The 14,464-nt window shown below is 48.0% G+C and overlaps 1 protein-coding gene across 1 annotated transcript in view; it reads left to right on the forward strand.

The window, feature by feature from the left end:
• Window positions 1-14,464, forward strand: part of IGF1R (insulin like growth factor 1 receptor) — a 365,402-nt gene that overhangs the window by 223,629 nt on the left and 127,309 nt on the right. Inside the window, exons 3-4 of the mRNA XM_082253176.1 lie at window positions 4,905-5,211; window positions 9,075-9,214. Coding sequence (XP_082109302.1) covers window positions 4,905-5,211; window positions 9,075-9,214 — 447 coding nt within the window. The remainder of the gene's footprint in view (window positions 1-4,904; window positions 5,212-9,074; window positions 9,215-14,464) is intronic.

Here is a 14,464-nt window from a genome sequence, read left to right on the forward strand (position 1 = left end):
CTATGATTACACCCAGGTGGTCAAGGGGCATGGCCCAAGGAGCAGCATTGACTGAGGCTTTCGCATCCATATTCGGATCGGATATGGCGAGTGGCAGTTCCAAGCTAAAATGTTCATTGCTCACTGGATGAGTATTATCTTACACTGGCATCCCTGCTATCCTGAGTGCCGATGGGGCTCTACACCTCAGCCTGGACCACCACAAAGTTCTTATGGTGGCCTTATCTCAAGTGATAGCGGCTATCTTCTGGGTCTTGTGCAAAGCAATGTACCTAGTGCATCCAGGCCAGGGATGAGGGGGTCACTCGCTTGGCAGTTCTTCCTTTTTACAGAATGACTTGAATGTTTTGTTTTCGAATGAGTACAAGATGGCCTATGAATGGACGAGTTATAGATCGTGGTGTCGCCGCCTTTCATCTCTACCTGCTCCAATCATAAAAAGGCTTATATTCGTTAAAAATGCAAGGATTCTTGTAAACTGTGGCAGTTCTGGAAAAGCAGCCCCCTGTGGTCAGTGTGCAGAGATGCTTGACACTGGACCAAAAAAAAGTGGCAATCACTGTAGTAGTCTATACCTACATTAGTCCTAGCTGCACCATTGTAAGTATTCACTGAAGACAAATGAAAAGCCGGCCATAGAAAGTTCCAATCTCTACCGGTTCAGCAGGGATTGGCTGAGATTCAAACCATGTATGGACTGGCTGATTGTACCCAAGTTGATAGATCGATAAACTTGAGTACAGCCAACATGTCAGACTTTTCATGTGGTTGTTGCCAGCGGCAATAATCGCAGTGTGTTCTCCCGGCCAGGACAACACAAAAGCTCCACGGGAGGAATTCCCACATCAACAATGATTGTGTTGATGGGGGAATCGAGAGTCTTGGGAAAGAAAATCGCTCAATCTTTGGCCGGCTTAAGTATGCAATAAAGACCTAGTCTTCCACATCTGCTACTACAGCATATATCAATAGAAGACTGAAGACCACTTCCTAATGATTCGTTAGGTAGTAACTATTCTCACCTGATATGCACTGGATAGTGGATTGGAATGTACATAAAAGGGAGAATCCTCAGACAGTCTAAACTGTTAAGCCCTGTACACACGTACCGAATGTCGGCCGAACGATCGGCCGTCTTTTGTCCGGTGCTGTCCTGTCGGCTGAAAAGTGCAAAAGACTGCACACGAATTTTGTCGGCCAACAACAGCCGACTGCAGAAGTGATGTCATGTGATGGTTAACTTTCCGTGTGTTTTTTCTTTTCTGAGCATGCCCAGTCTTGGTAATCTGCTGTTTGTCGGCCGAATTCTGTACTGACTGGCGAACAATCGGCCGTTCTGGTGATGGCCAACAAAAATTTTAAAGCATGCACATCAGATTCTATTCGGCCGAAAGTGCGCTGTCGGCTGTCGGAAGCATCATACTAACAAGCCTACAATCGGCCGATCGGTCGTCGGCCGAATATTTAAGGCTGACAATCGGTACGTGTGTACAGGGCATTAGCACTATATAAATCCTGTATTATAATAATGATAATTGATAATTTTTATGGGGCCACCTTGCCATAGTCAAAAACTGATTTGAGCCCATGCCCCCGTTGACCATCACTGTGGTCTGGTGCCACTGCTTTGTTGCTGACCATCCATAGCCTTCTAAGCCTTGTCATAGTGCAAACAAATGGTTTTCAAAGCCTCCCGGTGTACTCACCATTGTAGCTTTGGAGTAAAGGTAACTTCACCCAGCCCAAAGCATCATCACCTTGGATAGACTGGCTCCTGAACACTGGAGGAACTTGGCCATCCCTTCACAATATGTTTCTGAGGGAAACAAGAGGCAAGCCAAGGCTGGTTTGAAACCACACTGGTAAACCGTTGCTTAAGAAGTAGGACTTCAGTTTCCATTTTTAACGACAACAGAAAGAGGTACTAAAGTTTAGTTTTAGGTCCATTTTTAGGTAAAGAAGCAAGGATGAGCTCTGGAGTCTTCCCCTTCAAAACCAGTTTGGTAGTCAGCTCCCTTAATTTTTTTATCCTTGCAGGTTCTCTTATGCCTCGTTTCCACTGAGTGGTACGGTTCGGTTCAGTACGGTTCGGTTTGGAACGGTACAAATTGCGTTTCCACTGCCAATAGTACCCTTTCATGATAGGCGTGGTGTAGCAGGAAAGCTGTGATAGACGATTCTCTGTCAACCAATCAAAGTTCTGCATAGTGTAGCTCCACCCTGTTGGTACGGTACTAATGTGCTTGGTACCCCAACGAAAGGGTACCAAAAAGTGGTACGGTTCGGAATTAGGGTACCATTCATAATGGAAACGGCATAAATAGCGTACCGAACCGGAAAGCTCAGTGGAAACGAGCCATTACATTGCAGAACTATTGCTTGCTTTGTATGTTGAGGTGGCTGAGTACTTGCATCCTCCTCCTCCTCCTCCTGAGCCTTGCCATAGTCCAAAGAAATTGTGAAGGCTCCCAGTGTGCCCATATTGTATCACCATTGTAGTTTTCTTTTTCAGGAAGGTAGGTAGCCATCATTTTTGTCCCTGTAACACTTCTCGTTGCGACGCTCTCTCATCTGTCCTTCATTATGTATAATTATGCTTGCATAAGGAAAGTAGAAAACACTTTAGGGTCATTCATACCATGTGTTCCGCAGTGGATTTCTTTTAACCCCTGGCTGCTTGGTTTAATCTATTCTACTGAGATTTACACTAAGAAGAATAAAGAAAAAGAAATTTCCAAAACTGACCGTAGATGTTCTTCAACTGCTGACTGGGTTTTTCTTTCTAGTCTTCCTAGTTAACCTCTGATCAACGTTACTTCATAGTGGTGCTTGCTTGAGCTCTCAACAGACAGGCTCCTTACATTTGTGGTCATTGGGAAGAATTACCCCCTTATAGATAGCTAAAAAGATCAGTGGTGTCGGTGGGAATTTTTCCGAGAGGCAGAAGTTGCTCATTGCTCAAGGAACCCCTAGCAAACCCTGGTTGGGAAACCTAGCTCCAGAGCTTGTCTGTGTGTGCTTAATACTTTTTTTATGTCTGCTCATTTTCTAACACTTGCAGTATGTGCCCCATAGATTCCAAATGCAGGTTTTCTCAACAAATGTTTGCATCCATTAATATTTTATTTTTTTTGGAATGGGGGTCGATGGAGGTGTTAAGTGGACCTTTTTAGAGCAGTGGTCCTCAACCCTGGTCCTCAGGGCCCACTAACAGGCCAGGTTTGCAAGAAAACTGAAATACATCCCAGGTGATATAATTTGCTGCTCAGTGATTGCAGTATTCTAGTCTGCATCTCCCCAAGGTAATACTTAAAATCTGGCCTGTTAGTGGGCCCTGAGGACTGGAGTTGAGGACCACTGCTTTAGTTGATACTTGGAAAGTGAATACAAGGTCCAATCACATTTTCACTTTATTATCAAAAGTATTGGCAGGGTTTTTTTAGCTGGAACTTGGTGGAACTCTGCAACCCGCTCACCACTATCACTTGTAAATGCAGAAGTCCGGCTTCTGTATTTACAAGTGACAGCTTGTCTCCCAACAGCTCCCACAAATCTGATCTCCTGAACAGCTCCTACTGAGTGCAGGATGGGGACAAGGGAGATGCAGGTGCCCAGGGTGCAGTGGATGATCTGCCTGCAAGTGAGAGAGGTGGAGCCCCCTACAGTGTACGGGGAGGATATAGAGCCGGCTGGGTGCTTCAGCTTAATAAAGAAACGTAAAATGTGGCTGTGGGAGATGGTAAAGCTTTTAAGGAGGAGGGGTGGAGAAGATGGGGCAGTGGAGATGGGGTTGCATGCAGAGGTCAGAGTTGGAGAGGTGAAAGTGGGATGTGGTTAGGGGATGCAGCTGTGGGTGACGAACACCGATACGGGGAGGAGACGTGGCGGCCATCTTTTTGGAGGTTTTCGGAACACAGCACGGCACGGAGAGGAACGCACAATATCAGCTAAGATGCTCATTTTGTTTTATCACATTGTAAGTGTTCTTAACCACGCGTGCAATTAAAAAGTTTTATGCAGTCTTCGCTATGAGAGTGTCTTGCTTTCTATTTTATGAGCTTTCATACGGCTGAACCTGTGAGCCCTGTATCATCGGAAGGAGGATCGCTCTTTGCCCCTACACATTTGGCCATATCGGATCTCTGTAATGGGGGTCATTCTTATTTGGTAAGAGGCGGTGTGATTAGTGTGCTTGGTGGGGCTTCTCTGGGCCTGCGGTTTTCCACATTTTCTTCTTTTTGAAGTGGACACTGAAGGACTGCTTTGTCCAGCTGTAATTTGGGACTTTATACACAGGACTAGCGCTGCATTACTATTATTATCTCCTTTGGATCTGTTTATTATTCCAGATTTGTGTGGCTGCTTTCCGTTTTTAGATATTTCATGTTAATTTTATTTCATGTGTTTTAGCGCAGCAATGCCGTTATTTATTGAGATTGGCTGCCCAGGGTTGTATTCCTACTCTTGAGTTATGTGCGAACAGACAATGTTTGTTACCTGATAAGGTTTTGGCCGATGTTGGGCTTTTATTCTCTCCATGCAATATGTTGGGAATACAGCCTAATAAATAGGGAAGTCGAGCTTTACTGTGGATGGAGCATGATGTCATTGTACATGTGGCCTAAACCGCCAGGGCACCTAAGTGTGATAATAGGAAGGAGAGCAGAGTAAGAGAAAAACCACAACGCTCAACACAACAATTTGCTTGAAATCTGTACAGAGCTAAAAATCTAATACTGTATCTGGTATAAACATTTCCCTGCAGTAGACGCAATTTAATAAGGACATTTTTGTGGTTAAATCTTGAGCTGAATAATTCCGATAGTTATATACTCAGGCTTTTAATGAGTTCTGTCTCTTAGGACTTGTTTTTCATCTTTGTCTCTTTTTTTTTGTCCCTGCAGTGTGCCCCAGCAAGTGTGAGAGACTCGCCTGTACGGACAAGGGCGAGTGCTGCCATCCGGAGTGCCTGGGAAGTTGTTCCGCTGTAAACGACGACCGAGCCTGCGTGGCTTGTCAACACTTCCTCTACGAAAGCAGATGTGTCCCCAGCTGTCCGGAGAACACCTATATCTTTCAGGGATGGCGCTGCATCACCTTTGACGAATGTGCCAACATGCACACCATATATACCGATGTAAACCATTTCATCCACAACGGGGAGTGTGTGGGTGACTGTCCATCAGGATATCGAGTCAATGACAGTCAAAGGTAACCTTGTCTGTTTCTTTGTAATGACCAGGACTCTTTTTTTAGCGGGAACGCTGGGGAAGGCACTTCCGGTATCTTCAGCACTGTAACGACAGGGTGCTGGGAGGGTCTATTGTTGCTGCCTTCTAGGGGAGCTATTGTTGCTGGGGGGGTTTGTGTTGCCTGGGGATCAATTGTTGAGGGAGGGGTCTACTTATGCCGGTTCCTAATGGCGCTTTTCCACTGCATGGAACCGAACGGTACGGCTCACTTTTGTGCTTTTCCACTGCTGGTACCGCATGGTATGGTGTAGGTACGGTACGGCGACGCTTTTCCACTGCATGGAACCGAACGGTTCGGCTCGCTTTTGTGCTTTTCCACTGCTGGTACCGCATGGTATGGTGTAGGTACGGTTCGGTACGGTACAGCGGCGCTTTTCCACTGCATGGAACCGAACGGTACGGCTCACTTTTGTGCTTTTCCACTGCTGGTACCGCATGGTATGGTGTAGGTACGGTACAGCGGCGCTTTTCCACTGCATGGAACCGAACGGTTCGGCTCGCTTTTGTGCTTTTCCACTGCTGGTACCGCATGGTACGGTGTAGGAACGGTTCGGTACGGTACAGCAGCGCTTTTCCACTGCATGGAACCGAACGGTACGGCTCTCAAAAACAGTACCTACTCGATTGTGGTTCCAAGAAATACCATACCCGGTACCATATCCCACAATCCTTTGCATGCAGTCACTACTAGCCACTGATTGGTCAGAGAATCCCACCCACCCCGTTGTTATCCCACCCACTTAACTTTAGTACTACTTTAGTGGAAAAGCAAACCATACCGTACCGAACCGTTCCAACACCGTACCATGCAGTACCAGCAGTGGAAAAGCAAGCAGGGCCGAGTAGAGCCGAGCCGGTACTTGCAGTGGAAAAGTGCCATAAGAGATCCATTATTGCTGGCGGGTACTTGGTTCTGTGTTTCCTAAATGGGGCAATACTGGGCAGTGGGTGGAACCAAGGGACAGTGCTCAGAGGTGGGCAGGGACAAGGAGTGACCCAGAAGAGGGCAGTACCTTTACCTATCTATTCACTTAGGCCCTGTTCACACTGGGGCGACGCTACTCCCCGGCTCGCCCTGCGACCTCGGAGCCGCCGGCACGGACTTCATAACATTGAAGTCAATGCAGGTCACTCCAGGTCGCCCCAAAGAAGCTCCGGACCCTTTTTCTAAGTCGGAGCGACTTGTGTCGCTCCTATTAGAACGGGTCCACAGCTTCTCTATGCCAGGCGACATGTCAGACCAAGCCCCAGTGTGAACGGGGGCTTATGCAAGTTTGTTATGGCTAAATAGCTGTAATGTTTACAGCCATGGCCAAAAATTTTGAGAATGTTACAAATAATAATTGTCACAAAGTCTGCTGCCTCGGTTTTTACGATGGCAATTTGCATATGCTCCAGAATGTTATGAGGAGTTACCAGATTAATTGCAAAGTCCCTCTTTGCCATGAAAATGAACTTAATCCCATAAAAAAAACATTTCCACTGCATTTATGAAGGTTACAGGGCGCCCAAGAAAGTCCAGCAAGTATCAGGACCGTCTCCTATAGTTGATTCGGCTGCGGGATCGGGACACCACCAGTGCAGAACTTGCTCAGGAATGGTAGCAGGCAGCTGTGGGTGCATCTGTACGCACAGTGAGGAGAAGACTTTTGGAGGATGGCCTGGTGTCAAGAAGGGCTGCAAAGGAAGCCTCTTCTTTCCAGGAAAAACCTCAGGGACTGACTGATCAAGTGTCAGATATAGGCTCGGTTCAAAAGTGGTTAAATGGTCGACGGCTTGTGGTATTCCAATGAGCCACCGCCCTTCTGGGTTCCATTAAAGGAGTGGCAGAACACAGCATAGTCAGAGAGCAACAATAGATCCCCCTGCAAGCAGCATCAATAGACCATCTAGCAGCTAGCAACAAAAAATCTCCCTCAAATGTAGCTCACCCCAGCAGCATACGACTTTCCCGGCAGCTATAAATCCACCACCAGCAACTAAAGAACTACCCAACAACAGTAGATCCACTGCAAGGATACACTGCTGCCAGTAACAATAGATGCTCCAGCAGCTGGCATCAATAGACCCTCCAGCAGCTAGCAACGAAAGATCCCCCTTAACAGTAGATCACCCCAGCAACATAGCGCCCCTCCAACAGCAATAGATCCAACAGCAGCAACAATTTGACTCTGACAGCCAGCAACAGTGGATCCACCCCAGAAACCATAGTTCCCTCCAGCAGCTAGCAACAATAGATCCACATAAACATAAGACCCCCCCAGCAGCAATAGAGCAGCAATAGATCCAATAGACCCCCCCCCCCCCCAGCAGCCAGCAACAGTAGACTCCCGGCAGCAATAATGAACCCTCCAGCAGCTAGCAACACTAGATCCCCCCTTAACATGAGACCCTCCAGCAGCAATAGGTCCAACAGTAACAATAGATCTCCCAGGCAGCGAGCAATAGTATACCCTTGTAAGCAATAATAGATCCCCCAGCAATTGGCATCAGTAGACCCTCCAGCAGCAATAGATCTCTCTGGCAGCCAGCAACGATCTACCCCCAGCAACATAAGACCCCTTGCAGCAACATAATACCTCCCAGCAATTGTGGACCAAACGCCAGGAACACTACGCTCTCCAGCATCCAACATTAAAAGACCCTCCAGTGCTGCTTACCTGTACGTACATTCAGTGTTGGAGGTGCTGAAACTGCATACTAGGGATAGACTGATATGGTTTTTTCAGGGCCGATACCAATATTTTGGTCAAAACGTATCGGTATCGGCCGATATTTTGTACATTTAAAGTTTTGAAAAATAAGGACAATTTTTGACACAAATCTGGTACTGAACATGTTAATTTTTGTTTAATGCTCAATGTTTGGCTTGCTGCTACCATGTGGTGGCTGGCTGTCTGGCACCCTGTGGTGGGTGGCTGTCTTGCACCCTGTGGTGGCTGGCTGGCACCCTGTGGTGGCTGGCTGGCTGTCTGGCTGGCACCCTGTGGTGGCTGGCTGGCACCCTGTGGTGGGTGGCTGGCACTCTGTGGTGGGTGGCTGGCTGGCACCCTGTGGTGGCTGGCTGGCTGTCTGGTACCCTGTGGTGGGTGGCTGGCACCCTGTGGTGGGTGGCTGGCTGGCACCCTGTGGTGGATGGCTGGCTGGCTGTCTGGCACCCTGTGGTGGGTGGCTGGCTGGCACCCTGTGGTGGATTGCTGGCTGGCACCCTGTGGTGGATGGCTGACTGTCTGGCACCCTTTGGTGGATGGCTGGCTCTCTGGCACCCTGTGGTGGGTGGGTGGCTGGCACAGGGGCGGTTGGCGGCTGATTGGTACAGTGCCTGTGGCTGGCTGGTACAGTGCCTGTGGGTGGCTGGCTTTTTGGCACCCTGTGGTGGGTGGCTCGCTGGTACAGGGCCTGTGGGTGGCTGTCTGGCTCGCTGATACAGTGCCTGTGGCTGGCTGGTACAGAGCCTGTGGATGTGGGTGACTGGCACCAGGCTGCTGTGGGTGGGTGTATGGCTGTGATACACTCCTGTGAGACTAGTTCCGACTCCAGACGAGGCTGTCCAAGGCGAGGGAGGGGGCCTAAGAAGGCAGAATGACGTCACAAAAATATCGGCAATATCGGCCAGTTCCAGGGCCGATACTGATATATCGGGGAGAGTGCATATTGGCCCTCGATATAACGGCCTTGCCGATAATCGGTCTATCCCTATTCCCTACTGCATACCACCGCTTTCCCACTGAAAAAAAAGCCCTGATGAAAGCAGTCGTAAAATGTATGTCTGTGACTTGTGCTCTGTAATCTTGATGGTGGTGTTTTGCTTCTGTCTTGCAGTATGTTCTGCGTTCCATGTGAGGGCCATTGTCCTAAAGTCTGCAAGGAGGAGAAGACCATCGACTCTGTCACCGCCGCACAGATGCTCGAAGGATGTACAGTGCTGCAAGGAAACCTGCTGCTTAACATCCGCAAAGGCCGTAAGTAGCAAAAACCAGACAGGGGTGAGAGCAGCCTGTGTGGCATGTGATGGACAATAATCGGTTCTTGTAAGGCCTCTCTATGGGGTAGTAATGAGCACTACACCCCATTGGAAGCATTGGGTAGAAGATAAGCTGCTTCCAGCCATGTAGTGAATCATTTTCCAGACCCTGGACAGACATTGCTCTCATTCACAATACTACTTCTATATCCTGCACTTGTGGTTTCCATCCAACGATGGCTTTCTCATTACGTTGGCTCATTTCCTTTAGTATGTTTCATGGTCAGATCTTGTCCTTCTGTTCAGGCAGATTTTACCTTCACTTGTCGGAGTCGAGTCACATGACCTATCAAACACACAGCATAAACACAGTAAAATCATAGTAAAATTGCCGCAAAATTGCCTAAAACAGTTTCTGTATGCTCATATGGTCGGGGAATCCAGAGCATGCGTAGCTGTGCCACAGGGCTCTCTTAGGATGTGAAGCCCTGTAGCACATCTGCGCATGTGCAGGGGACTTTCCACGCATGCGCAAAGACGGGGAAATTCTAGGACTTCCCTGATAGCCATTTTTGCACATACGGGAAAATCCTGTGCGTACGCAAATTGTTGGGGAAACCAGCGCATGCGCAGCTGTGCTATAGGGCGGTCTCAGGACTTGACGTCCTATAGCACATCTGCCCATGTGCTGGTGTCTTTCTACTAATGCACAAAGATGGGGAAGTTCTAGAACTTCCCTGATAGCCATCTTTGTGTTTGCAGGGGAATTCCCTTACATGCGCAGATCTGCACACATGCAGCTGACTTTCCACACATGCACTGAAACAGGGAAAGTTTGGGACTTCCCTGATGGCCATGTTTGCACTTGCGAGGAAAATCCTGTGCTTGCCCAGATGGTCAGCGCTCTCAGGAAGTGAAGCCCTGCAGAACATCTGCGCACGTGCAGGTGACTTTCCACGCATGCTCTAAAACAGGGAATGGCCAGGACTTCCCTGATGGCCATCTTTGCACATGCAGGGGAAATCCAATGCATGCACAGATGGTTGGGGAAACCAGTCCATGTGCAGCTGTGCCACAGGGCTCTTTCAGGACCTAAAGTCCTGTACCACATCTGGGCATTTGCAGGTGACTTAACACGCATGCTCAAAGACAGGGAAGGTCTAGGACTTCCCTGATAGCCATCTTTGTGCATGCAGGGGAAATCCCGTGCAGATAGTCAGAGAAACCAGCACGTGCGCATCTGTCCCACAGGCCATTTTCAGGACATCGAGCCCTGTAGCACGCCTGTACATGTGCAGATGACTTTCCACGCATGTGCAATGATGGAAAAAGTCTAGGACTCCCCTGATTGCCATCTTTGCGCATGCAAGGGAAACCAACGTATGTGCCACTCTTCCCCAGGTCTCTATCGTGCTGCAGGGTTTCAGGTCCTGAGAGAGCCCTGGGGAAGAGCTGCACATACGTTGGTTTCCCCTGCATGCGCAAAGATGGCTATCAGGGAAGTCTTAGACCCTTCTTATTTTTGTGCAGATGTGCTGCAGGGTTTCAGATCCTATCTGCACAAAAATGAGAAAGGTCGAAGACTTCCCTGATAGCCATCTTTGCGCATGCAGGGGAAACAAACGTATGTGCAGCTCTTCCCCAGGGCTCTCTCAGGACCTGAAACCCTGCAGCACTTCTGCACAAAAATGAGAAGGGTCTAAGACTTCCCGGATAGTCATCTTTGCACATGTAGGGGAAACCAGCACATGCGGAGCTCTGCCACAGGACTCTCCAAGGACATGAAGCCCTGCAGCACAACTGCACATGTGCAGGTGGCTTTCCATGCATGCGCAAAAACTAGGAAAGTCTAGGACTTCCCCCCTGTAGCTGTCCTTTGAGCAGGAAATCCCACGCATACCCGCGGGGAAACCAGTGCATGGGCAACTGTGCCACAGGGCATATATGCTGACGCGCAGACGTTCGCTATGTGGTTGGCCCTGTCAGCCCTCCTCCTCCCAATAGGAGCCCAATGGGAAATTGATGCTGCCGCTATGCAGGTGTTCGGACTAGGGATCGACCGATTATTGGCAAAGCCGATATGCACTTTCCCCGATATATCGGAATCTAGCCCTGAGGTTACAAATATTACCGATATTTCAGGAAAGTGCTGTACCGGAGTGATGCCTGCAGCTAGAGGCATCACCCCGGTACCGGCGTCCATAGCCGACGGTCGGCTGTATTGTACTGACAACGGATGCGGCTGAGAAGCCGCTCGGGTGTCATTACAAGGAGGGAGAGGGGACGCCCCCCTCTTGCCGCCTTCCATGGCTCGCCCGGGTCTCCTGTCCCACCGGGACACCCAGGCAACCAGCCTGCAAGGCCGCCGAAGAGAAGACCCGATCAAAGCCGCATTCGGCTTTGATCGGGTCTCCATGTAATAACCTACTCGGCGCCAAATTAAAAAAATTACAGCATTCAAAACAGCCAAACTTGGCGTTTTGAATGCTTTTAGGTGCAGAGGAGGGGTTTGGGGTCTTTTTTTTTTTTTTTAAATGTACGAAAATATCTGCCGATATCGATATGCAATGACCAAAATATCGGTATCGGCAATAAAAAACGATCGGTCGATCACTAGTTCTGACAGCCACCAATAGTAGACACAGAGGGAGATTCATCAATCTGTGCTGTATAGCGTGGGTGGAGGGGCCTGAAGGTTATAATTCAACCCGCAGGCTGAGCGAAAAAAATTAAATAAAAGCGTACGGCCGTCTTTAGCATAACTTTTCAGGTGTTGGGTCAGTTTAATTGTAAGCTCTTTGTTACAGGTTTGTATTAAGGTACCCAAAAATTTTGTATACCCGCGTAAAGTAGAAAGGTCTACTACATGTAAAGTAGAAAGGTCTACTACATGTAAAGTAGAAAGGTCTACTACATGAAAAGTAGAAAGGTCTTCTACGTTGCCCAGTTGCAGGCTACCCTGTCTATACTGTTACCATAATAGAGAGTATCGGCAGATGTTTTAGATTTGTTGGGAATAGTCTGTAAAACAAAGAGCGCCTTGTTCCTGCACCTTTATCGCACCTCATTTACCCCGCTTACCTTTTTGGCTGAATGATACAGCCTTGGTTGTTTGGCAGGGAGCGCAGCGCTGAGTCGCAGGGGTTAGTGTAGAAGTCTGCAGCTAGATTTGGAACGAGGTTACAGATGGGGGGGAAGTATATCACAGCCGTGTGATTCTGGAGGAAGCTTCAATAATTCATGCGGCCCCTGACTGCAACTGCTGGGCGCAGCCCGTGCCAAGAGAGAGGCTGCTGAAAGCTCGGGACCTGTTACTGGCATCCACGTGGAGTATTCTTGGAAATGCGGGCAGATCCATAGACGACTTATGAATGGGAGTTTAACAGCATCCTTTCCTGATTCTGTACCTGTCACTTCTCTAACTCTGAGGCTGGCGGGTGTTGAATCGCACGAATTTTAGCCGGATGTTCTGATTAAAAAAGCCGAATCGGTGCCCAGAGCAAGAACTAGCCTTCTTGGAGGAGTTTCACTTTTTTTTTTTTTTCACTAATGAACTGAATGTAGTAAGGATGACATTTTTTCATAATAATGCTGTGCGTTTTCTTTCTTCTCAAAGAATCGTAAAAACCGAATACTGTACACATAACGTGGAAGTAAACTGTATCAGAGCAACACTAACTGAAAACGCTATTTCATTTCATTTTCAAAGCAAACTCCCTCATCTATCCATGTCTCCGCCATGCTTTTATTTTGTTGAGAAAAACAGACTTTGAAAAATACCATCCCCCCGTAGCATTTCTAGCTGTGGCCATCTTAAGCAAGGGCAGATAATTCATGTACTGTTTACTCCCTGGAATTAATCTGCCCTAAGCTCAGGAATTATGGCTGGAGGGTGTTCTTAGAGAGAGCCCGTTGACGCGTCTCCTCCAAATGAAGGAAAAGAAATGCCAATGAAGACTCCTTAGATGTATGACAACAGAAACTTTTGGCCTAGAAACAACGAAAAAGGGCGCACCGACCTAGTGCATTATCACTGAAAATGTATTAAAAGTATTAAAAAAGTATATATTATACTCACAAAGCAGGTGTGTATAACCACACATCAACATAACACACATATAGTCTTTGGAGTTGCTGCTTTTTGGCTCTGAGGGAGGAGGTTCGCCCCTGAAACGCGTCAGCCTAGACATAGCAGCCCCATGCGGCACACTGTATACCATTCAGCACAGTGCGGTTCCTTGGCTACCTTGGAGACTATATGTGTGTTATGTTGTGTGGTTATACACACCTGCTTTGTGAGTATAATATATACTTTTTAATACTTTTAATACATTTTTTGTGGTAATGCACTAGGTCGGTGCGCCCTTTTTCTTTTTTGTTGTCTCTTAGTTGGTATCGGATACCCTTGATCCTGAAGGGGCAGCAAGACCACAAGCTAGTCCACTCAAGTTTGAAGTATCCCTCTTCCCTCCGGCCTATGTTATACTCGATCGCAGGAAAATTGTTCTACTACTTAACATTTTGGCCTAGGCCAGAAACCAGGAAGCACCATGAAGACTCCTGGGATGTAGGACATTGTGGCCTAGGCCAGAAACCACAAAGCACCATGAAGACTCCTGGGTTGTATGACATCATTATAGCCTAGGCCAGAAGCCAGGAAGCGCCATGAAGACTCCTGGGATGTATGACATCATCATAGCCTAGGCCAGAAGCCAGGAAGCGCCATGAAGACTCCTGGGATGTATGACATCATAGCCTAGGCCAGAAGCCAGGAAGTGCCATGAAGACTCCTGGGATGTATGACATCATTATAGCCTAGGCTAGAAATCAGGAAGCACCATGAAGACTCCTGGGCTGTATGACATCATTGTGGCCTAGGCAAGAAACAAGGAAGCTAATGAAGAAATGGTAGTAAAACACTGGATTAAATAAATAACTAGCACATTATGAAATTCTTGCCTTAGAAGGAAGCCCTCCAGCAGTACGCTATCCTTTGACAGGGCTTCCTTCAGGAATCGCCGGCTCCGGCTGTATGAAGTTTCCTAGGATGCATGGCATCTTCGTGGCCTAGGCCAGAAGACAGAAAGGGCCATGGAAACTCCTGGGATGTATGACATCATTGTGTCCTAGGCCAGAAACCAGGAAGCACCATGAAGACTCCTGGGATGTATGACATCATTATAGCCTAGGCTAGAAACCATTAAGCACAATGAAGACTCCTGGGATGTATGACATCATTGTGTCCTAG

Source organism: Pelophylax lessonae, assembly GCF_965119305.1.
Source record: "Pelophylax lessonae genome assembly, chromosome: 4".
Classification (NCBI taxonomy): Eukaryota; Metazoa; Chordata; class Amphibia; order Anura; family Ranidae; genus Pelophylax; species Pelophylax lessonae.